The 26,639-nt window shown below is 47.7% G+C and overlaps 1 protein-coding gene across 2 annotated transcripts; it reads right to left on the bottom strand.

Moving 5' to 3' along the window:
* Positions 1 to 2,834: 2,834 nt before the first annotated feature.
* On the bottom strand, positions 2,835 to 26,406 carry LOC119976581 (BTB/POZ domain-containing protein 17-like). 2 transcript variants are annotated; one of them, XM_038817181.1, is made up of 2 exons: positions 26,216 to 26,406; positions 2,835 to 4,435 (listed from the first exon to the last, which is right to left on the bottom strand). In XM_038817181.1, exon 2 carries the CDS (start codon positions 4,430 to 4,432, stop codon positions 3,134 to 3,136), a length of 1,299 nt encoding a protein of 432 aa, XP_038673109.1. In that variant the 5' UTR covers positions 4,433 to 4,435; positions 26,216 to 26,406; the 3' UTR covers positions 2,835 to 3,133. The 2 variants fall into 2 exon arrangements, with proteins under 2 accessions (XP_038673109.1, XP_038673110.1); XM_038817182.1 differs by lacking the exon at positions 26,216 to 26,406 and adding an exon at positions 14,193 to 14,259.
* Between the last annotated feature and the right edge of the window lie 233 nt (positions 26,407 to 26,639).

Below are 26,639 nucleotides of genomic sequence, written 5' to 3'. Positions count from 1 at the left end.
ATTTATTCTTCCTGTCTTGATGGATCTCTGTGTCTATTCGGAACCCTGGATATCCGTTATCCCTTCTCAATTCCCAAATAACAAAGGTCAAGTCTGTGCTTTTTGGCAAAGTCCACTTGTACTTTATTTGTCAGCTACGCCACTGGTAACTTTATTTTCAATACAGCATTTAGGAAGTTTTGACTAACCCTGCAGCAAGCTAGTCAGACTGATTGTCTTTAGCGAATACAGTCCTTTTAGCGAAACAGAGGTTTCATTCAATTACAGATTTTGGTAATTCTTCAAATCATAATACACAGGATGACATAACTAAGTGATTTAAACAAAAGAAAGATGGTGATTAGCAAAAGCAAGCAACAAAGAAATAGGTTTCAGAAATTTAGATAGGGAGTTTTTCCATCCCGCTAAGTAATTCTTAAGGAGTTTATTATCATAAGGTCTGGCATTCTTTTTACTTCTGATTGGCTTTAACTAATTTATAATTCATACAATTCGGCCAAACTGTCTGTCCATCAATTTAAGAGATTTTGCATTTAAATATATTGGTGCCAATTTCCCATTCCATTGCTTGCCAACTTAATTAGAAAAACACCGTTTTCGTTAAGAAATTATCGTTAAAAAATTATCAGCCCTAAACTGGCTGTCACTACAGAAACGGAACTACTCGCACTGGACACCGTCAGTTTTTAACCATACGATGGGGTGTTTTAGTTAGTTGACGTCATTGACCTTGCACTTGCAAAATGTGAAACCTAAGAAATTGAATTAAAGAGTATTATCTGGATTAACCCTCAGAGGATTCTCAGCTATTGTTGCACTGAAGTAATGCGTAATGTGATTCTAGTTAATTATTCTTAATGAGTTCTCAATTAAACCTCTATCATCTTCCTTTACTCTCATGGTTAGACAATTTCTATCATGACTCTTGACTTTCCCAATTTATAAAGGATAAACCTACACAGACACAAGGGCTGCGATTCTCTGGTCCGGCGCCAGAGTGCCGGCGCCAAAAAGGGACTACTTTACTCCGGCACCGGTTCCGAGACCCGATTCTCGGGTCCTGGGGGGGGGGGGGGGGGGGGGCAGCACGGCGCTGGAGTGGCCCAAACCACTCCAGCTGCCAGTCCCAGCGTCACCCGGCACCGCGGGATGCTTCTTCCCCGCACTGGCCCCGACGCCAAATGGCGCAGGGATCCATGAGCCGGCACGGATGAAAGGCCAGAGAGGCATGCCCGCTGATTGGTGGGGCCCGATCGCAGACCAGGTCACTGTGGGGGGGAGGCCCTCCCCCCCACAGGCCGCCCTTCAACCCGAGGTTCTGCCGGCCCAGAGCATGTTAGAATGGCGTTGGCGGGACTCTCCTTTTTTTGGACGGCTGCTCGGCCCATCCGGGCGCCCGTTTGCGACGATTCTCCGTGCGGCCCGGCGCCGAGTGCCCACCCGTTTTTTCACGGGCGGGAGAGAGGCGCGATTCGTGTGGCCCCCCGCCGATTCTTCGGCCCGGCGTGGGGTCGGAGATTCGCGCCCATGATGTTCGGCTGAACCACAAACGTTTCGACTGACAGAAAAAATACTCTTGATTTCTAACACGAGTTTTAAATGATTATAATGCCACACAAACCTCGAAACAATAACTTCTCAATCAAAGTCTCCATGAAAAACCACAGACAAAACACCATGATGCTGTCCAAACCTCAAGTCAAACCCCTCTTGTTTAGTTGCCACCTTTAAACTATCCTTAAACTCTACTATCCCTCAGATCTCAATGATACTTACACATCCCCACATGGTTGGTCATCACAAATTGGGGTGACTATTCCTGACTCTCCTTGGTGACTGCGGTGTCACACCCTACAGTCTTTGCTTTTTTATTACAAAATGTTATTGAAAATATCAAAACTGTTTCCTGGAGACAGTCTGTTTGGACGATCATTGCTTGGCACCTCTTTAATCTCATAGCCTGGTTCCTACCTTGGTCCAGACAAATCCATTCATCACAATGTTGTTTCCATGACTGATTCTTTGGAGCAGTGCAGTGGCACAGTGGTTAGCACTGCTACCTCACAGCGGCAGGGACCCAGGTTCAATTCCGTCCTTAGCTGGCTGGGGTTTGCACTCTGGTTTCCTCCAACAGTCTGAAAATGTGCAAGTTGGGTGGATTGGCCATGCTAAATTGCCCCTATGTGTCCAAAGATGCACCGGTTAGGTGGGGCTACAGAGTTAGGGTGGGGGAGTGTGCCTATGTAGGGTGCTCTTTCAGAGGGTGGATGCAGACTTGATGGGCCGAATGGCCTCCTGGACTGTAGGAATTCTATGGTTCTATTAATTGAAACAATGGTCACCAATGCAAGTGTGATGTCTCTGGCGACCATGTTGATGTGTGTGTGATAAAGTCCATTCTTCCTTAGCGGTTGTCGATATTGTTTGTTGAATGTCTGTTATCCGGGACTATCAGCTCTGATGGTCTCTCAGTTTCTTTAATTGCATTGTCTTTGCGAAGGTAATATCCTAGTGTCTTGGTTTCAGTATCAACATGTTTTGAAGATTAATCCCTTACAGTAGAGTTGAGGTTTGGCCTGTTTGCAGTATTTATGTCCATGAATACTGCAGCACGGTAGCATGGTGGTTAGCATAAATGCTTCACAGCTCCAGGGTCCCAGGTTCGGTTCCCGGCTGGGTCACTGTCTGTGCGGAGTCTGCACGTCCTCCCCGTGTGTGCGTGGGTTTCCTCCGGGTGCTCCGGTTTCCTCCCACAGTCCAAAGATGTGCGGGTTAGGTGGATTGGCCATGCTAAATTGCCCATAGTGTCCTAAAAAGTAAGGTTAAGGGGGGGTTGTTGGGTTACGGGTATAGGGGGGATACGTGGGTTTGAGTAGGGTGATCATTGCTCGGCACAACATCGAGGGCCGAAGGGCCTGTTCTGGGCTGTACTGTTCTATGTTCTATGAAGCTTTAGGAGTTGTACATTTAATAGATGTCCATTTGGGGGGTGGGGGGGATTTGGATCCTATAACTTTTTCTGTGTTAAGAAAAACAACATTAACTTTACTAACTTCTCCAGTCTCTCCTCAGAACTGACCCCCACCCCGTCCTTTCGAAAGCCCAAGAATTGTATACAATGCTCTCACTGCATCTACTCATGTTTATGCCAGATGGTCTGACCAATCAGATGCAGCTTCATGGTGTCGTCACTGATGTACTTGTCCCGCTCTGACAGTGGGATCAGATCTTTGATCGTGGCGTTTTCTTTGTGGGGGACCTCGAGGGTCTTCACGTCGCACGCAAACCACTGACCATTGACACAGTGGTAAAGCACTATGCTCATCCTGTGAGAGTGGCTCTGGTCAGCTGGTTCACAAGTTGTCAGCCGAACAGTTAGAGTTGCAAAGTCATCTTCACACGCAACCGAATTATAAGCTCCATACCTGTAGTCATAATGCTGCTGACCTTTTGGGCTATAGGTGACATTCCATTGAGTCTTGAGGTGAAAATGTCTGGTGGATAGAGATCTTCCGAGAGTATCTTTATTCATCATCTGATATCTCAAAATGTCCCAGGGTTGGCTGTAACTTTGGGAAGTGTAAATCCTCATGATGAAAGGGGTGGCACTAATGTCATTGCGTTGGCCAAGAGCTTCCATTGGCAAAACGTGAGCTTGGTAGACCAGCAGGCTCTCCCGCAGTAGGTAGGAACTGATGTCCTTAGGCAGTCTTCCTGGCACCAGCAAGTCAAACAGCTTCTCGGGAGGCATCATTGGGTATCTGACATGGGATAACATTTCTTCAGTGTGGCTGGGATGCAGGGATAACCACCTCACCAGAGCTTGGAAAAGGACCACTTCATCTTCCACCACCATGTCAGACATTTGGAGGAGTGCAGAGAGTTGGTGTGGTTCCAGCAACATCCAATCTGGCGACTCAATTACAGTGCTGATGTTCCAGGTTATATACCTGAGGCATTCCTCTTCTAGTTGGCCAAGGCCAACCAGCTTAGCGTATTTGTGCCAAGTGATGGCTTGGTTACAAGTGCCCGGGGAGGCCACATTAGCCAACATGAAACTCTGGCTGCTTTCTTTCAACTCCTGGATGTTGTACTTTTCGGACAGAATGTGAAGAGGAAGCACATTCTCGGTGCTGAGGCTGACAGTCCCGCTGTAGAGATACCGCAAGAAGTCCTGGAAGTGGGAAAGACAGTTCTCTTCCTCAGTGAGATGAACATTGTGGTCTTTAGAATCAGTCCAACGCTTGGTATCCAACATGGACTTGAAGACATCACTGTGCACCGTCAAGATGAACCTGTGGGCTTTCAGGATGAGCTTCCTGTTCACCACAAGCTTGATGTCACTCAGCTCCTCTTTGTTGAAGAGGGTGGAGAAGGTCCCCATTAACTTATTCCGGTGATCCAGATTCTCTGAGATCCCCATATCATCCATCACCTGGAGGAAGGGAAAAGAATGCAGTAACACATCTCTCTCTCCTTCCCTCTCTGTCATTCTCTAAGTCCTTTGTTTCCCCCCTCACCCTTCACTCTCTGTGTCACTCCTCTGGCTTTATCTCTCATTGTTTCTTTCTCTCTGTCTGCCCATATTTTGATGTTTTTTCCGCATAGCTCTGTTAGTCTGCACGATCACCCAGTGTTTTTCCCTCTTTTTTCTGTCCATCTCTCTTGTCCCCAACTCTTTCTCTGTCACTCTCCCTCACTCTGCATGCTTTCCCTTTTTTCTGTGTGCCTGGCCATGTCCCTCTCTCTCTCTCTCCTATCTCTTGTTTTTCCAATGACGTCCTCTGACTGCTTTTCTCTCACTGTGTTTTTGTGTCTTTGTCTCTATCTCTCCTTTCTGTACCTCTGACTATCTATGTGTGGATCTTCATTTCTGTTTCTCTCTCAATGGGCAGGATTCTCCGTCCCGTGCGGTGGGCCCCCGGGATTCTCCATCTCGCCAGCCGGCCAATGGGGTTTCCTACTGTGGGCAGACCCACACCGTCGGTAAACCCCGGGCTACCGGCGCAAAGGAAAATCCCGACAGCGGAGAATCCAGCCCTTTATCGTTGTTCCAACTCCTCTGTCTCTTTCAATCTGTCTGCATTTGAGCCTCTGTCTCTATCTCTCCTCTTTCTGTACCGCTGACTGTGTGTGTCTGTGAGTGTGTATTTTTTATTTATTAAAGGGATGTGGCTGTTGCTGGCAAGGCCAGCAATCATTACCCATCTCTAATTACCCTTGAGATGGTGGTGGTGAGCTGTCTTGTTGAATTGTTGCAGTCCCTTAGGTGCATGTACTGAGTGCTGTTCAGGCGGGAGTTCCAGGATATTGAACCAACAGTGAAGGGTCATGGATATATTTATAATAACCTTTATTAATGTCGCAAATAGGCTTACATTAACACTGCAATGAAGTCACTGTGAAAATCCCTGGGTCGCCACACTCCAACACCTATTCAGGTACACCGAGGGAGAATTCGGAATGTAAATTTACCTGACAAGCACATTTTTTGGGACTTGTGGGAGGAAACTGGAGCGCCTGGAGGAAACCCACACAGACATGGGGAGAACATGCAGACTCCAGACAGACAGTGACCCAAGCCGGGAATCGAACTTGGGTCCCTGACGCTGTGAAGCAACAGTGCTAACCATTGTGCTGCCGTGCCGCCCCACCAAGTCAGGAGGATAAGTGGCTTGGAGGGGAACATCCAGCATCCAGATGGTGGTGTCCCTATGTCCTTGTCCTAGATGATAGCAGTTGTTGGTTTCAAACTAGTTTGTGAAAGAGCCTTTGTCAGTTTCTGTAGTGCATCTCATGGATGGTCACACTGCAGTCAGTATATTTCTATACTATAACCCACACGGATCTTACGGGGTGGGAATGATTAACTACCCCTTAGGCCTTGCAGAGCTCCCCTTATAAGGGGGCGGAGACCTCTAACAATATCTGGCTATGTATAGCCACTAAGGCACCGACGAGTGAAGACCCAGGAAGGAGCGACTGCAGCTGTACATAATAGCAGTTATAAAATAAAGTAAGTTTTTGTTTCTACGAATTCGGTGTGGACTCACCGTGGCCTTATAAAATTGCGTTTATCTCTCTCTCTCTCTCTCTCTCTCCCTGCATCGCTCTCCTACTCTTTCTTTGTCTTCCCTTCCTGACCTTTCTGTTTTTCTGGTTTCGTCTGACTGACCCTGCCTCACTTTCTCTCTCTATCTCAGTCCACCCTCCTCTTTGTCATCTTTATCAGTATCTCTGACTCTCGCCCACTAGATTTGTCTTGAATTGGAAAAAAAAACAAGAATTCACCAGTGATTCTAACTTTTCACTGAACTGACAAATGGTTGAAATTCTGTGCAGCAGCAGGCAGGAAATGTTTAGTCCGTCACCAGGAGTTTAATTTCCCACCTCTGGTGCAATGATTCCTAAATGAGAACACCGACACAAAAACACTTGACCCTTAATAGCTAACATTTATACCGCAGCCGTAACTGGATAAATATCGCATCTGGAAAAAAGGACATCAAGCCAAAATATTGATCTTATTAGCATCAAGATTGAATGTGATATTAAGAGAGGCAACTAAAGTTTTGGTCAATGAGATAGATTTAACATCCAGTTCAAACGCATCGACACCTTGTTTAATTTTTTTAAATAATTCATAGGACATGGGTATCACTGGCTAGAGATTAGTTGCCATGGAGAAGGTGGTGATGAGCTGCCTTCTTGAACTGCTGCAGTCTGTGAGGTGTCGGTACACTCACAGTGCTGTGAGGGAGGGAGTTCCAAGATTTTGACCCAGCGACAGTGAAGGAACAGCCGATATATTTCCAAGTCAGGATGGTAAGTGGCTGGGAGAGGAACTTGTTTAATCTGCACAGACATATTCAGAGCAGAAGCATTTGATTTTAAGCAAAATGTAGCTAAAGCAAGAATATTTTCTTGTGCAGGTTACACAGGAAGGGACCAGATGATCATCGCTATGGAAGGTGTGGAGAAATTTAAACTTTGGGAAAATAATTGTTGATACCAGCAGTCAACACAAAAGATTGTATATTTAAAGAAACATTCCAAGTTTACAATTCCGTCTACAATCATGGATGCATCAACAGGTCAGACACGTGAAACGCGAGTGAAAGTGTTCAGAGATAAAGTGGATTATTCATTATAACCGAGCTGAAGGAAGTACTTTCAGTGCCCTGGCTACCTCCAAAAGGCCAATAATGTTTATTGATAATAATAATAATAATCTTTATTAGTTTCACAAGTAAGCTTATATTAACACTGCAATGACATTACTGTCAAAATCTCCAGTTCACCTAAAAAGCACGGCTTTTGGGTCTTGTGGAAGGAAATACTTGCCTTCATTGGACAGGGCATCGAGTATAAAAACTGGCAAGTCATGCTACAGTTGTATAGAACCTTGGTACGGCAGCACTTGGAAGATTGCGCATATTTCTGGTCACCACACTACCAGAAGGATGTGGAGGCTTTGGTGCGGGTGCAGAGGAGGTTTACCAGATGTTGTCTAGTCTGCAGGATGTTAGCTATGTGGAGAGGCTGAATAGAGTCAGAATTTTTTCATTAGAATGACGAAGGTTGAGGGGTAACCTGATATAGGTCTACAAGATTATGAGAGGCATGGATAAAGTGGATGGTCAGGCACTTTCCCAGGGTGGAGGGGTTAGTCAACAGGGGGCATAGGTTTAAGGTCCTTGAGGCAAATTTTAGAGGAGATGTGCGAGGCAGAAGGTGGTGAGTACATGGAATGTGTTGCCAGGGGAGGTTGTGAAAACAGATACATTAACGGCGTTCAAAAGGCATCTTGACAAATACATGGAAAAAATGGGTATAGAGGAATACGGCACAAGTATGTTCTGAATGATTTGGCCAAGGTTGGTATCGTGACCGGTAAAGGCTTAGAGGGTCTAAGGGCCTGTTCCTGTGCTGCATTGTTCTTTGTTCTTTGAAACCGGAGCACCCAGAGGAAACCCACTCAAGCACGGGGTGAAAGTTCAGACTCCGCACAAACAGTGACCAAAGTCAAGAATTGAACCCGGGTCTCTGGTGCTGTGAAGCAACAGTGCAAACCACTGTGTTACTGTGCCGCCCTTGGTACATGGTACTATGCCTCCAGTGGTAATAGAGAATATATCGATCAATCTGAATCATTCAAAGACCTTCATTCACAAACCTCTTGCCATGGGTGATATTGAAGGATAAGCTGGATTGCAGACAAGATTGAATGGGCCAAATTAAACATAACGGCGGAGATTTTCCGACCCCGCGCCGGGTCGGAGAATCCCCGGGAGGACGCAAGAATCGCCCCCAAATCCAGCTTCCCGATTCTATCCCCGCAAATTCTCGGGTGCCCGCGGGATTCCCACCGCGCCGGTCGGGGGCCATTGAAAGCGATTCTCTGGGCCCCAACGGGTGTAGTGGCCGCCGGTTTCAGCTGAGTTCCGCCAGTGTGGGTTACTCAGGTCCCACATGGCGGAACCTGGAAGGTGCGTCTGCGGGAGCCGTCCTGGAGGTGGGATGGGGGGGAACCAACTCCGGGGTCCCCCACAGTGGCCTGGCCCGCGATCGGGGCCTACTGATTGTTGGGCGGGCTGGTTCTGAGGGGGCCTATGCTCCTCTACACCGGGCCACTGTAGGGCTCCGCCGTATTCCCCAGGGACCGGTGCGGAGAAGGGAACGGCCTGCACATGCATGGAATCAGCCGGCCGTAGCATGTGCGCAGAATCACACCGGCCGCAGCACACATACGCGGAATCATGCCTGCCAGTCCACGCATTCGCGAACTCGCGGCGTCGTTCGGCGCTGGCTGGAGCTGCGGGGACCACTCCGGCACCGTCCTAGACCCCTAGCAAGGGGAGAATTCCCCTTTATAGGGGACCGTTGACACCAGAGTGGTTGGTGCCGCTTTTCACTCGGCCGTGGGGACATAGCCCCATTATTGGAGAATCCCGCTCAACTATTCACACTCCAAGATCGTATGAACTGCTTCAGAACATGATTGAGATGGGGCCTATCAGTCAGACAATGAGTACGATCCCTGTATGTGGAACTGATTTCAAGGAGAAAGATAATGAGGAAGAAGCAATGGTGAAGCTACTGACCATAATCAACAGTCTGAACGACCAAAAACTGGACAATAAAGATGGGACAATAAAGATACTCTTCTGCCAGGAAGTTCCAAAGAGTAGCTCGAGGAGCTAGTGTTACAGCCAGAGTCATCCAGGTCTTTCCGAAGGGGCTGGTTCAAATGGTGATTGAAATGAAAAGAGGTCTTTCAAAAGGTGGTAGCATTCCCAATAATGTCAGCCCATAACAATATAAGAACTAGGAGCAGGAGTAGGCCATCTGGCCCCTCGAGCCTGCTCCACCATTCAATGAGATCATGGCTGATCTTTTGTGGACTCAGCTCCACTTTCCAGCCCGAACACCATAACCCTTAATCCCTTTATTCTTCAAAAAACTATCCATCTTTACTTTAAAAACATTTAATGAAGGAGCCTCAACTGCTTCACTGGGCAAGGAATACCATAGATTAACAACCCTTTGGGTGAAGAAGTTCCTCCTAAACTCAGTCCTAAATCTACTTCCCCTTATTTTGAGGCTATGTCCCCTAGTTCTGCTTTCACCCGCCAGTGGAAACAACCTGCCCGCATCTATCCTATCTATTCCCTTCATAATTTTGAATGTTTCTATAAGATCCCCCCTCATCCTTCTAAATTCCAACGAGTACAGTCCCAGTCTACTCAACCTCTCCTCATAATCCAACCCCTTCAGCTCTGGGGTTAACCTAGTGAATCTCTTCTGCACACCCTCCAGTGCCAGTACGTCCTTTCTCAAGTAAGGAGACCAAAACTGAACACAATACTCCAGGTGTGGCCTCACTGACACCTTATACAATTGCAACATAACCTCCCTAGTCTTAAACTCCATCCCTCTAGCAATGAAGGACAAAATTCCATTTGCCTTCTTAATCACCTGTTGCACCTGTAAACCAACTTTCTGTGACTCATGCACTAGCACACCCAGGTCCTTTCTGCACAGCAACATGCTATAATATTTTATCGTTTAAATAATCCCGTTTGCTGTTATTCCTACCAAAATGGATAACCTCACATTTGTCAACATTGTATTCCAGCTGCCAGACCCTAGACCATTCACTTAAACTATCCAAATCCCTCTGCAGACTTCCAGTATCCTCTGCACTTTTCGCATTACCACTCATCTTAGTGTCTTCTGCAAACTTGGACACATTGCCCTTGGTCCCCAACTCCAAATCATCTATGTAAATTGTGAACAATTGTGGGCCAAACACGGATCCCTGAGGGATACCACTAGCTACTGATTGCCAACCAGAGAAACACCCATTAATCCCCACTCTTTGCTTTTTATTAATTAACCAATCCTCTATCCATGCTACTACTTTACCCTTAATGCCATGCATCTTTATCTTATGCAGCAACCTTTTGTGTGGCACCTTGTCAAAGGCTTTCTGGAAATCCAGATATACCACATCCATTGGCTCCCCGTTATCTACTGCACTGGTAATGTCCTCAAAAAATTCCACTAAATTAGTTAGGCACGACCTTCCCTTTATGAACCCATGCTGCGTCTGCCCAATGGGGCAATTTCTATCCTGATGCCTCTTTATTTCTTCCTTAATGATAGATTCCTTCCCTACTACCGAAGTTAAGCTCACTGGCCTATAATACCCTGCTCTCTGCCGACCTCCTTTGTTAAACAGGGGTATCACGTTTGCTAATTTCCAATCCACCGGGACCACCCCAGAGTCTAGTGAATTTTGGTAAATCGTCACTAGTGCATCTGCAATTTCCCTAGCCATCTCTTTTAGCACTCAGGGATGCATTCCATCAGGCCCAGGAGACTTGTCTACCTTTAGCACCATTAGCTTGCCCTTCACTACCTCTTTAGTGATAACAATCCTCTCAAGGTCCTCACCTGTCATAGCCTCATTTCTATCAGTAACTGGCATGTTATTTGTGTCTTCCACTGTGAAGACAGGCCCAAAAAACCTGTTCAGTTCCTCAGCCATTTCCTCATCTCCCATTATTAAAACTCCCTTCTCATCCTAAAGGACCAATATTTACCGTAGCCACTCGTTTATGTTTTATATATTTGTAAAAACTTTTACTGTCTGTTTTTATATTCTGAGCAAGTTTACTCTCATACTCTATCTTACCTTTTTGGTAGCTTTCTGTTGCCCCCTAAAGATTTCCCAGTCCTCTAGTCTCCCACCAATCTTTGCCACTTTGTATGCTTTTTCCTTCAATTTGATACTCTCCCTTATTTCCTTAGATATCCACGGTCGATTTTCCCTCTTTCTACCGTCCTTCCTTTTTATTAGTATAAACCTTTGTTGAGCACTGTGAAAAATCGTTTGGAAGGTTCTCCACTGTTCCTCAACTGTTCCACCATAAAGTCTTTTCTCCCAGTCTACCTTAGCTAGTTCTTCTCTCATCCCATTGTAATCTCCTTTGTTTAAACACAAAACACTAGTATTTGATTTTACTTTCTCACCCTCCATCTCTATTTTAAAGTCCACCATATTGTGGTCGCTCCTTCCGAGAGGATCCCTAACTATGAGATCATGAATCAATCCTATCTCATTACACAGGACAAGATCTAGGACCGCTTGTTCCCTCGTAGGTTCCATTACATACTGTTCTAGGAAACTATCGCGGATACATTCTATAAACTCCTCCTCAAGGTTGCCTTGACCGACCTGGTTAAACCAATCGACATGTAGATTAAAATCCCCCATGATAACTGCTGTACCATTTCTATATGCATCAGTTATTTCTTTGTTTAGTGCCTGCCCCACCATAACGTTACTATTTGGTGGCCGATAGTCTACTCCTATCAGTTACTTTTTCGCCTTACTATTCCTGATTTCCACCCAAATGGATTCAACCTTATCCTCCAGAGCACCGATGTCATCCCTTACTATTGCCCGGATGTCATCCTTAAATAACAGAGCTACACCACCTCCCTTATCATCCACTCTGTCCTTCCGAATAGTTTGATACCCTCGGATATTTAACTCCCAGTCGTCACCATCCTTTAACCATGTTTCAGTAATGGCAACTAAATCATAGTCATTCACGATGATTTGCGCCATCAACTCATTTACTTTATTCCGAATACTACGAGCATTCAGGTAAAGTACACTTATGTTGATTTTTTTTACCTCTGTTTTGAATCTTAACATCTCCAGTTTTATTCCTTTTAGTATTACTGGGCCTATTCACTGAGCTCCCCTCAGTCACTGTACCTTGTACTGTCACCCTTTTTGATTTTTGACTATGTCTTCTCTGCCTTGCACTTTCCCCCTTACTTCCTTTTGCTTCTGTCCCTGTTTTACTACCTTCCAACTTCCTGCATCGGTTCCCATCCCCCTGTCACATTAGTTTAAACCCTCCCCAACAGCTCTAGCAAACATCTAGGACATCGGTTCCAGTTCTGCCCGGGTGCAGACCGTCCGGTTTGTACTGGTCCCACCTCCCCCAGAACCGGTCCCAATGCCCCAGGAATTTGAATCCCTCCCTCTTGCACCATCTCTCGAGCCACGTATTCATCCTATCTATCTACTCTGACTAGCTTGTGGCACTGGTAGCAATCCTGAGATTTCTACCTTTTAGGTCCTACTTTTTAGATTAACTCCTAACTCCCTGAATTCAGCTTGTCGGACCTCATCCCATTTTTTACCTATATCGTTGGTGCCTATGTGCACCACGACAGCTGGCTGTTCACCCTCCCCCCCCCCCAGAATGTCCTGCAGCCGCTCCGAGAAATCCTTGACCCTTGCACCAGGGAAGCAACATACCAACCTGGAGTCTCGATTGCATCCACAGAACCGCCTGTCTATTCCCCTTACGATCGAGTCCCCGATCACTATAGCCCTGCCATTTTTCTTCCTGCCCTGCTGCACAGCAGAGCCAGCCACGGTGCCATGAACCTGGCTGCTACTGCCTTCCCCTGGTGAGCCATCTCCCCCAACAGTATCCAAAGCGGTATATCAGTTTTTCAGGGAGATGACCGCAGAGGACACCTGCACTGCCTTCCTACTCTTGCTCTGTCTTGTGGTCACCCATTTGCTATCTCCCTCAGTAACTTTTACCTGCGGTGTGACCAACTTGCTAAACGTGCTATCCACGACCTCCTCAGCATCGCGGATGCTCCAAAGTGAGTCCATCCGCAGCTCCAGAGCCGTCAAGTGGTCTAACAGGAGCTGCAACTGAACACACGTCCTGCACGCGAAAGAGCCAGGGACAGTGGACCTGTCCCTGAGCTCCCACATCGCACATGAGGAGCATGACACAGGTCTGGGATCTCCTGCCATGTCTTAAACCTTAGGTAAACTTATACAGCTACAATTTTGTAGTAATCCACGGGAGGCAGGAGTTCCGTTACCACACCAACATGTATTTACAATAATGATATTACAGGAGCAGCTACGAACAGTGCTGCTAGCAGTCCAGTCAACTTAAGACTGGGTCACAAAGCCTACACAGGTGCTTATATAGCCCCCCTCAATGAGCTATCATTGAGGGAGCTCATACTCCAATTGGCCAACCAATAAAGCCAATTGGAGTTAGATAGAACAGTACAGCACAGAACAGGCCCTCCGGCCCTCGATGTTGTGCCGAGCAATGATCACCCTACTCAAACCCACGTATCCAGCCTATACCCGTAACCCAACAACCCCCCCCTTAACCTTACTTTTTAGGACACTACGGGCAATTTAGCATGGCCAATCCACCTAACCCGCACATCTTTGGACTGTGGGAGGAAACCGGAGCACCCGGAGGAAACCCACGCACACACGGGGAGAACATGCAGACTCCGCACAGACAGTGACCCAGCCGGGAATCGAACCTGGGACCCTGGAGCTGTGAAGCATTTATGCTAACCACCATGCTACCGTGCTGACCGTGCTGAAATTTGTTCATTACAAATTTCAAAATAAAAATAAATAAATTAGACAATGAAAAGAAAAACTACTTCCCAGTCACTTACCAGGGTTAAAAAGCACCTTCTCTCACTCTGCACCGAATTACCTCACTGCACCAAATTACCAAGTTGCAATTCCCACAGCCTTACTCCGGCTGTGTCTCCTTGACTTGCGCAAGATGATTAATCTCTACCAGCAGATGGTTAAAACGGTGAATTACCTGTGTGACCACCAGCTCTCGTCCTCATTCCATGATCCCACCCTCTTCATAGTTTAGATGTTGTCCTATTCCTAATGTTGACAACATTCCTGATATGTCTGTGTGGAGTTTGCACATCAGCGTGGGTTTCCTCCCGCAGTCCAAAGATGTGCAGGTTAGGTGGATTGGCCATGCTAAATTACCCTTGTCCAAGAATTGTTGGGTGGGGTTATGGGGATAGGGTGGAGATGTTGACCTTGGGTAGGGTGCTCTTTCCAAGAGCCGGTGCAGACTCGATAGGCCGAATGGCCTCCTTCTGCACTGTAAATTCTATGAATTGGGTGGGGTTGTGGGGATGGGGCGAGGGAGCAGGCATGGGTAGGATGCTATTTCAAAGAGTCGGTGCAGTCTCGATTGGCCAAATGACCTTCTTCTGCACTGTAGGGATTCTATGATATGATTTCCCATTCCATAAACAAAGCCAACAAGGTGGGATTTGAAACATCTTTTCCTGTTCAGGTTTCAGGCTTCATCTCCAGATTGTGAACTGGAGAAATATTTCCCTGTAAAGTACTGTTTGGTGGGACTATTCATAAATTGGATTGTCCTCTTTATTGTTCAATGTTTTAATTTCCAAACCTCACCTCATCTACTTGGAAACAAAGAGTCTGGAGTCAGTGACTGAGTGATTGGACTGCTCTGTGCAATAACACCTGATCAACAGCAATGTCTCAGGGATGCTTTCCCAATTATCTGAGGGAGATTTGTTTATCAAGTGTCATCAATGGACCTGATGGGAGCATATTCCCAGTATGCTCAGGGTGTCTGTCACTGCGGAACCCGCCGTGCCAGTTCTTTGCCACTCTCTGCTTCTGTAAAGAGATAATGCAGAAAATTATGAGCACCCATTTTCCCACCCACCCCCTATTCCTCTCCCCCCCCCCCCCCCCCCCCCCCCCCACCCAGGGGGAGCTGTCACTGGGTTTGAGGGACGCCACTTCAGCTGTTCACTCCCTCCCCACTTCCATCCACAACTGCTTGGATTGAAGGGCTGACCCATTCCTCTTATCCACAGTAGGATCGCCGGCTAAGTTTCCGAGATCTGGCTGGACACCTTTCCCGGTTTCTCCTCTCTATTCCTGTGATTGCTGAATCCTCAGGAATCAGATTCCAGTTCAGACATTCTGACCTCTGCCAGGGTCAGATGTTGTCCAGATGCTGCAGATGTCAGGAACCAGCTGACATGTAATTCTGAGCATCCTCTGGCAGATTCCAAATCTGACCCTGCCCGCCCTCTCTGATGGGCTGGCAACACAGGATGTTGAACTAGTGCCTGGGTGAAAAGCCAACAGTAAAATCCCTGACTGAATCAAACAGGTTCCTTACCTGCTTCCGTCCACCCCACTGTTTCCAACTGGATAAGATCCCACCTATTACTTCTCACTGATAATAATAATCATCTTTATTGTCACAAGTAGGCTGACATTAATCAGAGAATTTACAATGCAGAAGGAGGCCACTCGGCCCATCGAGTCTGCACCGGCTCTTCGAAAGAGCACCCTACCCAAGGTCAACACCTCCACCCTATCCCCATAACCCAGTAACCCCACCCAACACTAAGGGCAATTTTGGACACTAAGGGCAATTTATCATAGCCAATCCACCCAACACATCTTTGGACTGTGGGAGGAAACCGGAGCACCCGGTCACATCTGGAAGAAAATAGACTTATCAGTGATAGGCAGCATGGTTTTGTGCAAGGAAGGTCATGTCTTACAAACCTAATAGAATTCTTTGAGGAAGTGACAAAGTTAATTGATGAGGAAGTGGCTGTAGATGTCATATACATGGACTTTAGTAAGGCGTTTGATAAGTTTTCCCATTGCAGGTTGATGGCAAAAGTGAAGTCGTATGGGGTTCAGGGTGTACTAGCTGGATGGATAAAGAACTGGCTGGGCAACAGGAGACAGAGAGTAGTGGTGGAAGGGAGTGTCTCAAAATGGAGAAGGGTGACTAGTGGTGTTCCACAGGGATCCGTGCTCGGACCACTGTTGTTTGTAATATACATAAATGACCTGGAGGAAGGTATAGGTGGTCTGATTAGCAAGTTTGCAGATGATACTAAGATTGGTGGAGTTGCAGATGGCGAGGAGGACTGTCAGAGAATACAACAAAATATAGATAGATTGGAGAGTTGGGCAGAGAAATGGCAGATGGAGTTCAATCCAGGCAAATGCGAGGTGATGCATTTTGGAAGATCAAATTCAAGAGCGGACTATATGGTCAATGGAAGGGTCCTGGGGAAAATTGATGTACAGAGAGATCTGGGAGTTCAGGTCTATTGTACCCTGAAGGTGGCAACGCAGGTTGATAGAGTGGTCAAGAAGGCATACAGCATGCTTGCCTTCATCGGACGGGGTATTGAGTACAAGAGTTGGCAGGTCATGTTACAGTTATATAGGACTTTGGTTAGGCTACATTTGGAATACTGCGTGCAGTTCTGGTCGCCACATTACCAGAAGGATGTGGATGCTTTGGAGAGGGTGCAGAGGAGGTTCACCAGGATATTGCCTGGTCTGGATGGTGCTAGCTTTGAAGAGAGGTTGAGTAAATTAGGATTGTTTTCGTTGGAAAGACGGAGGTTGAGGGAGGACCTGATTGAGGTATGCAAAATTATGAGAGGTATGGACAGGGTGGATAGCAACAAGCTTTTTCCAAGAGTGGGGGTGTCAGTTACAAGGGGTCACGATTTCAAGGTGAGAGGAGGAAAGTTTAAGGGAGATGTGCGTGGAAAGTTTTTTTACGCAGAGGGTGGTGGGTGCCTGGAACGCGGAGGTGGTAGAGGCGGGCACGATAGCATCATTTAAGAGGCATCTAGACAGGTATATGAACGGGCGGCAACAGAGGGAAGTAGACCTTGGAAAATAGGAGACAGGTTTAGATAAAGGATCCGGATCGGCGCAGGCTGGGAGGGCCGAAGGGCCTGTTCCTGTGCTGTAATTTTCTTTGTTCTCTTTGTTCACCCGGAGGAAACCCACGGACACACGGGGAGGATGTGCAGACTCCGCACAGACAGTGACCCAAGCCAGAATCGAACCTGGGACCCTGGAGCTGTGAAGGAATTGTGCTATCCACAATGCTACCGTGCTGCCCAAATAACACTGCAATGAAGTTACTGTGAAAAGCCGCCAGTAGCCACATTCCGTCGCCTGTTCGGGTACACAGAGGTAGAATTCAGAATGTCCAAGTCACCAAACAGCACGTCTCTCGGGACTTGTGAGAGGAAACCGGAGACTCGAAGGAAACCCACAGACACGGGAGAATGTGCAGACCCCGCACAGTGACCCAAGCCAGGAATCGAACCTGGGATCCTGCCGCTGTGAAGCCATAGTGCTAACCACTGTGCTGACGTGCTGCCCAGTTACGTGAACAAGGGAAAGATTCCTGGTGTCACGCTTAGTGAGTGTGGGACACAACACTCAGGACAATCAGCTGCTCTGTAACCTGCCCCTGACCATGGCGTGATCCACATTGAGTTTGTCCAGGTGTTACAAAATATTGCAGCAGGAGGTGGTTCTAAATAATACTTCACTGTCCCCACAAACCGTGTTTCTCAGGCACTACCTGGTGTTGAATACTGTCTGTCTGACCTCAGGGTCACACTGGAGAATGTCAAGTCATTGGAAGAGCAAAGACAACCATCCTTTAATTTAGGGAATGTTTATTTTCCCACATACAGTCTAACTGTTACTCAGGGTGATGAGGGCCATCCCTGCTTCATTACCTGCTTCAGTTTCAGTTCCTTGGATAATTGAAGCACATTCCGGGGAAGGTGGGACCTGCACAGACAGGTCGGTTTGCACCTGAACCAGAGGGGCACTAATATCCTGGGAGGGAAATTTGCTACGGCTCGGGGGGGGCTGTAGTCCAAAAGCCAGTGTTGAAAGTAGAGGTACGTAGGAGGGTATCAAGATCTCAGGGGTGTACCGGCAGACAGAAAGGTGGGTTGAAGAGTGTCTACTTCAATGCAAGGAGCATCCAGAATAAGGTAGGTGAACTTGGAGCGTTGATTGGTACTTGGGACTACGATGTTATGGCCATTACGGAGACATGGTTAGAACAGGGACAGGAATGGTTGTTGGAACTTCCGTGGTATAGATGTTTCAGTTAGAGTAGGGAAGGTGGTAAAACAGGTGGAGGAGTAGCATTGTTAATCAAGGATAGTTTAACGGCTGCAGAAAGGAAGTTGAAAGGGGATCTGCCTACTGAGGTAATATGGGCCGAAGTTAGAAATAGGAAAGGAGCGGTCACATTGTTAGGAGTTTTCTATAGGCCTCCAAATAGTAATAGAGATGCGGAGGAAGAAATTGCAAAACAGATTATGGATAGGTGTAGAGGTCTCAGGGTAGTTGTCATGGGTCAATTTAACTTTCCAAATACTGATTGGAACCTCTATAGGTCGAACAGTCCGGATGGGGCAGTTTTTGTACAGTGTGTGCAGGAGAGTTTCCTGACACAATATGTGGATAGGCCGACAAGAGGGATTGGATTTGGTACTGTGTAATGAACCGGGCCAAGTGTTAAGATTTGTTTGTGGGAGGGCACTTTGGAGATAGTGACCACAATTCGGTGTCTTTCGCTATTGCAATGGAGAGGGCCTATCCCTCTCATATGGCAGGGCATGGTTTATAATTGGGGGAGAGTTAATTATGATGTGATGAGGCAAGATTTAGGGAGCATAAGATGGGAACAGAAACAGTCAGGGAAAGGCACAAATGAAAAGTGGAGCTTGTTCAAGGAACAAATACTGTGTGTCCTTGATAGGTATGTCCCTGTCAGGCAGGGAGGAAATGGTCATGTGAGGGAACCAGGCTTCACAAAAGAGGTTGAATGCCTTGTCAAGAGGAAAATGGAAGAGCATGTAAGGATGAGAAAACAAGTTTCAGTTGGGTCGCTTGAGGGTTACAAGGTAGCAAGGAATGAGCTAAAAAAAAAAAGGGCTTCAGGAGAGCTAGGAGGGGCCATTAGAAGTCCTTGGCGGGTCGGATCAAGGAAAACCCCAAGGCTTTTTACTCTTATGTGAGAAATAAAAGAATGACCAGGGTGAGGCCTGGAATTCAGAGAATCAGAGAGTTTTACAGCTCAGAAATAGGCCCTTCAGCCCCTGGTGCCTATGCTGGCCATCAGTCTATCTACTCTTCTCCCATGTTCCAGCACTTGGTCAGTAGCCTTGTCTGCTATGGTGTTTCAAGTGCTGATCTAAATACTTCTTAAATGTTGTGAAGGTTCTCACCTCTAACACCTTTTCAGGCAGTGAGTGCACTCTCTGAGAGGAAATGTTTTTCCTCAAGTCCCCTCTAAATCACCTGCCCATTACCTTAAATCAATGCCCCTGGTTATTGACCCCTCTACTAAAGAGAAAGGTTTCTTCCTATCTACCCTAACTATATCCCAATTAGATTGTTCTATTCCCACATTGTGATACTGGCCATGGTGGACACACGACATCTGTCCACCCTACTATCTCCAGGAGCAATCACTATTCACAGTGGCATTCTTTTAAAATACTTTTATCAGCTGATTAAAATCCTCATTCCTCTACTAATTCCTCCATCATCCTTATCCTCAGTGTTACCTGGTGATTTGCCAGTATTTTGTATGGAATTCTTGGGTATGTTTTTGCCATCCTGTTGCGCCAGGAGCATCATGGGAGAGGCCTAAATTGGGCTTTGCACCGGGCGCAAATCTACGCATGAGTCACCTGACCAGTGGGCGCCCGGGGGATCTGGATCACAGCCTGCATTCTCCAGCCTTCAGGATTTTCTTTTCTCGCGGCAATGCACCCCACCTATGGGTTTTCCGTCGGTGTGGGCCGGCTTCAATGGGAAAACCCATTAACAAGTGACGGGAAAATAGAATCCCGCCACCAGAAAACCACGGCTGGGGACCGGAGAATCCAGCCCATATTTTTTTCAATATGCACAGACCATTTGAGGCCATGGTCTCACAGTACCTAAGAGTCACCCACTGGCTGCACTGGCAAGGTCACAACGGGTGGCGATTAGCACTGGTCTCCAAAAGCAAAACCAAGCATGATGGCCACTCCACGTTCTCGGAGGCCATTGAAGCTCCCCAGGTGGTCAGGAACAATGCAGGGCAATACCACTGGCACCTGCAAGCCTCACATTGCCAGGGTTGCTGGGGCAATGCCTGGGTGCCAGGCTGTCAATGCCAGGATGCTGGATTGGCACTGCCAATGGTCGGGCTTGATGGGGCCATACCCATGAATAAGGGGGTGTGAAGAGGGGGTGTTATGAAGAGGTGCCATAAAAGTTGGGAGAGTGAAGGGTAGGGTCCTGAAATGGTAGGGTCTGAAATGGGGGGGCTGGGGAAAGGTCTAAAATGGGGGTACCCTCAGCCACTCCATAGCAGAGTGTGCACACTGAGAAGGGGAGGGGACCATCCAGCTCACTGAGTTTGCGGCACCCTTTAAAAATGGCACCTCGATCTTTTACATTTACAATTACATTTGGCGGGCTGATTTGCACCAACTTGTTTGGTGAGATCAAGACCTGTATTCACCCATGCTTAGTGCAAAAAACCGCACCCCTACCGAATCTTCGCCATCGCGTTAGAACGGAGAAGGTGAGGGGCGACTTGATAGAGGTTTAAAAGATGATCAGGGGAATAGATAGTCAGAGACTTTTTCCCTGGGTGGAACAAACCATTACAAGGGGACATAGATTTAAGGTGAATGGTGGAAGATATAGGGGGGATGTCGGAGATAGATTCTTTACTCAGAGAGTAGTGGGGGCATGGAATGCATTGCCTGTGGAAGTAGTTGAGACGGATATATTAGGGACCTTCAAGCGGCTATTGGATAGGTACATGGATTACGGTAGAATGATGGGGTGTAGATTAATTTGTTCTTAATCTAGGACAAAAGTTCGGCACAACATCGTGGGCCAAAGGGCCTGTTCTGTGCTGTATTTTTCTATGTTCTATGTTTTTCTATGTCTGACTCCCTTGGCATTTGATTCGCACCTCAGCTGCTAACAAGCAGGAGCTGCTTTTAAACGCTCCCTCAGCAATCCCAGTCAAGACACAAGGATGGTAGCAAGGAGACCTACACCTTGCTTCTCGATGCCTTGGATGAGACGTGGGGCAGGCACCTTGTTCCTCGAAGAAGCAGCAGCAGGGTCAGCAATGCCACCTGGGAGGCAGTGGCAGCTGCAGTGAATGCAGGCATCCCCCCCCCCCCCCCCACCCACCCACCTAAGCCACTTGCTGACATCTCGCACACTCCCAACATCTGATCTCCAAGCTTGTTCCTCAGGAACACCATCCCCCCCACTCCCGGTACTCGCCATCACAAACCCTTCATCTCTTGGTGCATTGCCCAGACCTGCCACCAGCTATAGAACCCCTGATCCATCAGGCGCATGGCTCACAATGCCCTCTTTGGCCCCGCAGGAGAAGATAGCCCATAAAAGAGAAAAAGAATGAAGATGAAGGGCAGATGCCAGAGATACGAGTCCTCACCCCCTGAGGAAAGGTCACTGGAGATTGAGGGGTTGCCCAAGGAGAGAACAGTGACCAACAGCGAGGTTGACCTGTGCCACACAGGTGAGAATCCATTATCCCTTCATCCAGATAACTGTCTCAAGTGAGTTATTGATGTCCCATAAAATGGTCCTTCCTTCTCACTCACCACGTCTATTATCTCACAGGATCACCTTCTGATGAGGCCGGGCCATTTGAGGTTGTAACCTCCATGCCAACTAAGAGACCACTTCAGAGGAAAGCTCTGAGAACACCAGCAATGTGTCACAGCTATCACCCACAGCTTCCAACAGCGCAGAGACACACATCTTGGTGGTCGACACTAGCTGATAGGCTTCGGGGGCACTATCTGGTGAGCACCACACAGCTGCTGAGGCACATCAGGTGGAGGCAGGAATATCCAAGGGAGCCAGCAGTCGAAGGTCTGCTGGATCCCAGGACTTAGCTGGGTCCCAGCCAGATGTCGAGCCTCTGGACAAGGTTCTCCCAGAGCTGATGCAGATGATAGGACACAGCAGTGACATTCAGGAGGGGGAGTCAGCAATATCTCAACAACTGCAAGGCTAGTTGGAGGAATCCCAAAGCCTTCAGGCACATGTTGCGAATTGCATGGCATTCAGGCCAATACTGCTACAGTGGCAACCACAGTGGAAAATCTGGAGCACATCATCTGTGTCTTGTGTGGTGTTGTCCAAGTTATGGCTCAGTCCATGACGACCGTGACTGAGGGCCTCATCAGTCACTGAGGAAAATGTCCCAGACACAGCTGGACATTGTCAAGGAACTCCAGAGCGTGGCCCAGTCATTGAGGACCATAGCTGAGGGCGTCGACACCACAGTGCAGACAATGGGGAGCCTGCAGGACTGGCAGCGCCAGATGACTCAGAGGCTTCTGGAGCTCACTCCAGCTTTGGAGCTCACTCCAGCGCAGTAAGCGCAGGAGCCTATCCCAGGGCCTTCCACCAGGGAGACTAAGGTTTTACTAAGACTAAGGCAAGTTTTTTTCACAGAGGCAGTAAATATATGGAACGTACTGCCTGGGGAGGTGGTGGGAGCAGGTACGATAGAGGCATTTAGAGGGCATCTAGACAAATATATGAATAGGCTGGGAATAGAAGGATGCGGACTCCGTAAATGCATAGGGTTTTAGTTTAGATAGGTCCCATGGTCGGGGCAGGCTTGGAGGGCTGATGGGCTGTTCCTGTGCTGCATTGTTCTTTGTTCTTCTTTCTTCAGAATCCCGCCCCTCCTGACACTGAAGCATCTAAAAGGCAGTAAGCAGAACAGGGTGGCACGATGCCGCCTGTGACATCAGTAAGTCAGCTTTGGCTCTAGGTCTTCCAGAGGATGACCGCCAAAAGCATCAAAGGCCACAGGGAGGTAAGGCAGCAAGCTGTCTCCATCTCAGTTATGCATCCTGGGGACACACCTAATCAGAGAAATAGACCATGGAGGATCAAGAAGAGTGAGGGTGGGCATTGGTTAGGTCACTATCTGTTGCTGGAGGGAATGGCAATCTGTTTCATTAAAATGTTCACCATTAAGATATTTCTCATCTGATACAGGTGAATCCTGTCATGTTAATCTTTACCCTCCCCCCAACCCCTCATGGTCCAAGATCAAAAGCCCCCGATGCAAACACCATAATAAGGATGGGTTTGAGTGTGCTGACACGGGAGATAGTGAAAAACTCCACATTGGCAGTCACCCAAGGCGTAAATTGAACCCAGGTCCCTGACACTGAGGCAGCAGTGCTAACCACTGTGCCACCGTGCTGTCCAGGTGATGGAACAAGATTTTGACCAACCCGATGCACCACTCAATGATAGCATGTGTGGCAGGGTGCGCCTCATTGTATCGGTCTCAGGCCTCTGCACAGGCATCATCAGCCATGACCTCTGCGGGTATCCTTGTGCCCCATGAGCTGACCTGCCATCTGGAGTGGTCCTTGAAGACACCAGGTATCTTGGAGTGCCCAGGATGTAGCTGTCATACACACTCCAGGATAGAGGGCACACACGTGCATGATCCTAAGGTGGTGGTCGCACATGATCTGAAGGTTCAGGAGTGAAACCCCGTCCTGTTAATACAGGGCACTCCCTGATGCCCTGGTGCTCACCCTGGACCAAGGGCATTTCTGCAATGGTGGTGAATCCTGCAGCCCGAGCATCTTGGCCTGGTCCATGTCGAAGGTGATGTAGTCACATTACCAAACATACAAACCAGACATCAACTTGCGGATGTGTTTGCGGGTTGATGACTGCGAAATGCCACACAGGTCTCCACTCAAGTCCTGGAATGATTCAGTGAAATTTAAGGCTGCAGTGACCTTCACAGCCACCGGGAGCAGGTGTCCTCCTCCTCCACAGGGTGCTATGTCCACGAGGGCATGGCACAGGTATTGCACTGTCTCTCTGTTGAGACGCAGTCTTCTGTTGGATAATCTGCCCGTGAGCTCATTGAAGGACCAACGATTCCTGTATACCTTGGCACGTTGCTGGATTCCACTTCTGGTCCCCTCCTCGGCCTGATGGGCAGCAGGGTATTGAGGGTACGTGGCAGCACCCTGCACATGTGATGCAGTCTCCATGGGTTCAACATCAGCAATCACTTTTGTTTCTGGGAGGAATTGGAGGAGAGAGACTGACGATCAGTTAGGTCTTCCATCCCAGGACCATCATATCTCCTAAGCCTCCCCTACTCTTACTATGACTGTCCTGCCTTCTGTCAGATGGCCATCCAGTGAGCCAGTTGTGCTGGCAAACTTCCCTGTGCACACTCACTTCTGGCCAGATGAGGATCCCCTAGACCCCACATCACTGCCAGCAACATTACGGAGGTTGTGCTCAGCTATTCTCCAATCATCCAGACACTCTCCTTCCATGACAGGGTCCTCAGTGGTGAAGTCCTGCTCTTTACTGTTTGATTATTGACAGCTACCTCTATGGTGCCAACGATCTGAGAGTAGAGGCACACTGTTTAGGCATCAAACGTTGCAGGACATCCAGTCCCGACATCATTTTTACCCTCACCCTTTCCTGTGTTTCCATCTTGTATGTGTTTGGGTAGAGAGTGGGATGGTAAAAGGGAGGATAGTAGATTGGATGTCCATTATTCCAGTATAATTATTGCATGCCTTCACTCTATTGTTATAAATAAACAGTTGTTGTGTTTCACTTACATTGCATTTCACTTACACAAACCTGGTGCCTGTAAGTCACTGGAACAGTCAAGGGTCAAAGATCTCAAAAACTATATACCAATTGTTAGTTAATTCACTTGTGTTGGGACTCAGGGGCTTGAGGGACTGGAATTGACTGTACCCTAACCCAGGGTGTTGTAACATAAATTGGGGGCTCGTCCGGGATTTGAAAAGTTAGATGAATACGGCAAATTTGGGTTACAGCATGAATTAAAAAGAGACATTAAATTTGCTCTGGTTTATTTGGAAGAGCTTCGTAAAGACCCGCCAGTCGAATTAGCAGGGAAATTAAAACTGGGTATACCAGCTAGAGCTAAGAAGGTTAAACAGTTAAATTTGATGGAGGTGGGAGGAGTACAGAGGAGCCGACAAGCTAGTGTAGACTCAGTGATGTCTTCGGGGGGGGGGAATTGAGGTGGAGAGAGTTTGGTTCCAGTTAGAGCAACGGTCATTAAAAAGAATAGAAATAGAACTGCAGCAAAGACAGAGAGAAATGGCAGTGATGAGGTTGGAAAATGAGATAAAAGAGAGAGAGAAAGGGACAAGAAAAGGAGTGAGACTTCCATCTTAAGGTACAGAAAATAGGTGGGAACAACATAGAACACAGAACATGCAGTGCAGAGGGCCATTCGGCCCATCGAGTCTGCACCGACCCACTTAAGCCCTCACCCACCTTATCCCCGAAACCCAATAACCCCTCCGAACCTTTTGTGGACACTAAGGGCAATTTATCATGGCCAATCCACCTAACCAGCACGTCTTTGGACTGTGGGAAACCGGAGGAAACCCACGCAGACATGGGGAGAATGTGCAGACTCCGCAGACAGTGACACAGCAGGGAATCGAACCTGGGACCCTGGCGCTGTGAAGCCACAGTGCTAATCACTTGTGGTACCGTGCTGTTAATCTCCGAGTCAAGGAAAGTCCCCAAGCACAGTTTACAGCGAGTGACAGCGTAACTCTACAAGTCACTGTGGCCACTCCCTCGGTAACAGTCTCTCCCCAAACACTGACTCAAACTCCTCATGCACTCTTTTCCGTTCAACCGTTTCAGGCCTCCCTCTCTCTCTCTCCAGTGTCCCTCTCTCCTGAGCACGTGCTCATCCTACCACTGCCTTCCTTTTCTGATCTCGTGTGAAACACACCTAAGGCTACACATCCCACCCACACTGATGCAAGTTTGAAAGCCACGAGGATGAGGAATGCTATTGCCACACTAGAAATCTCTGTCAAAGTGAGGTTTTATTCAGATGGGACAATGACAAGTTTAAATCCCCACCTGATCTGCTGCTCAAAGTCGCCTCCGTTTCCCCGGTCAGTTTCCCAAACTTCAGGAAACTCCTGTTACTGCAGAAATATTTGGATTGTCTGTGAGAGACGTCAATCAGAGAGCCCACCCACTCTGCCCATTCTCTCCTCTTCCTCTACCACAGCTGCTTCACTTCCTGTAGGGACTCAAAACCAAGTCAGGAGATGGTGAGTGAAGGAGCAGAATTTACAATCATTACATTGCACAATATCCACACTAATGTTCAGGCAGTCTGACTATCCTGTGGGCAATCAGCTGTGGAAATGCCCCTTATGCTGTGTGAGAAGATCCAGCTCACAGACCTGTTTACTCGGTGCTTTGTGCTGAGCTGTTTGATTGGCTGTGTGTTGGATATTGAGGGTGTTTATTGGAAGCATTTCCCTTCTGATTTACA

Source organism: Scyliorhinus canicula, chromosome 13, assembly GCF_902713615.1.
Source record: "Scyliorhinus canicula chromosome 13, sScyCan1.1, whole genome shotgun sequence".
Taxonomy (NCBI): Eukaryota; Metazoa; Chordata; class Chondrichthyes; order Carcharhiniformes; family Scyliorhinidae; genus Scyliorhinus; species Scyliorhinus canicula.
The sequence above is the reverse complement of the archived record's forward strand: the minus strand, read 5'-3'. Positions and strand labels throughout refer to the sequence as shown.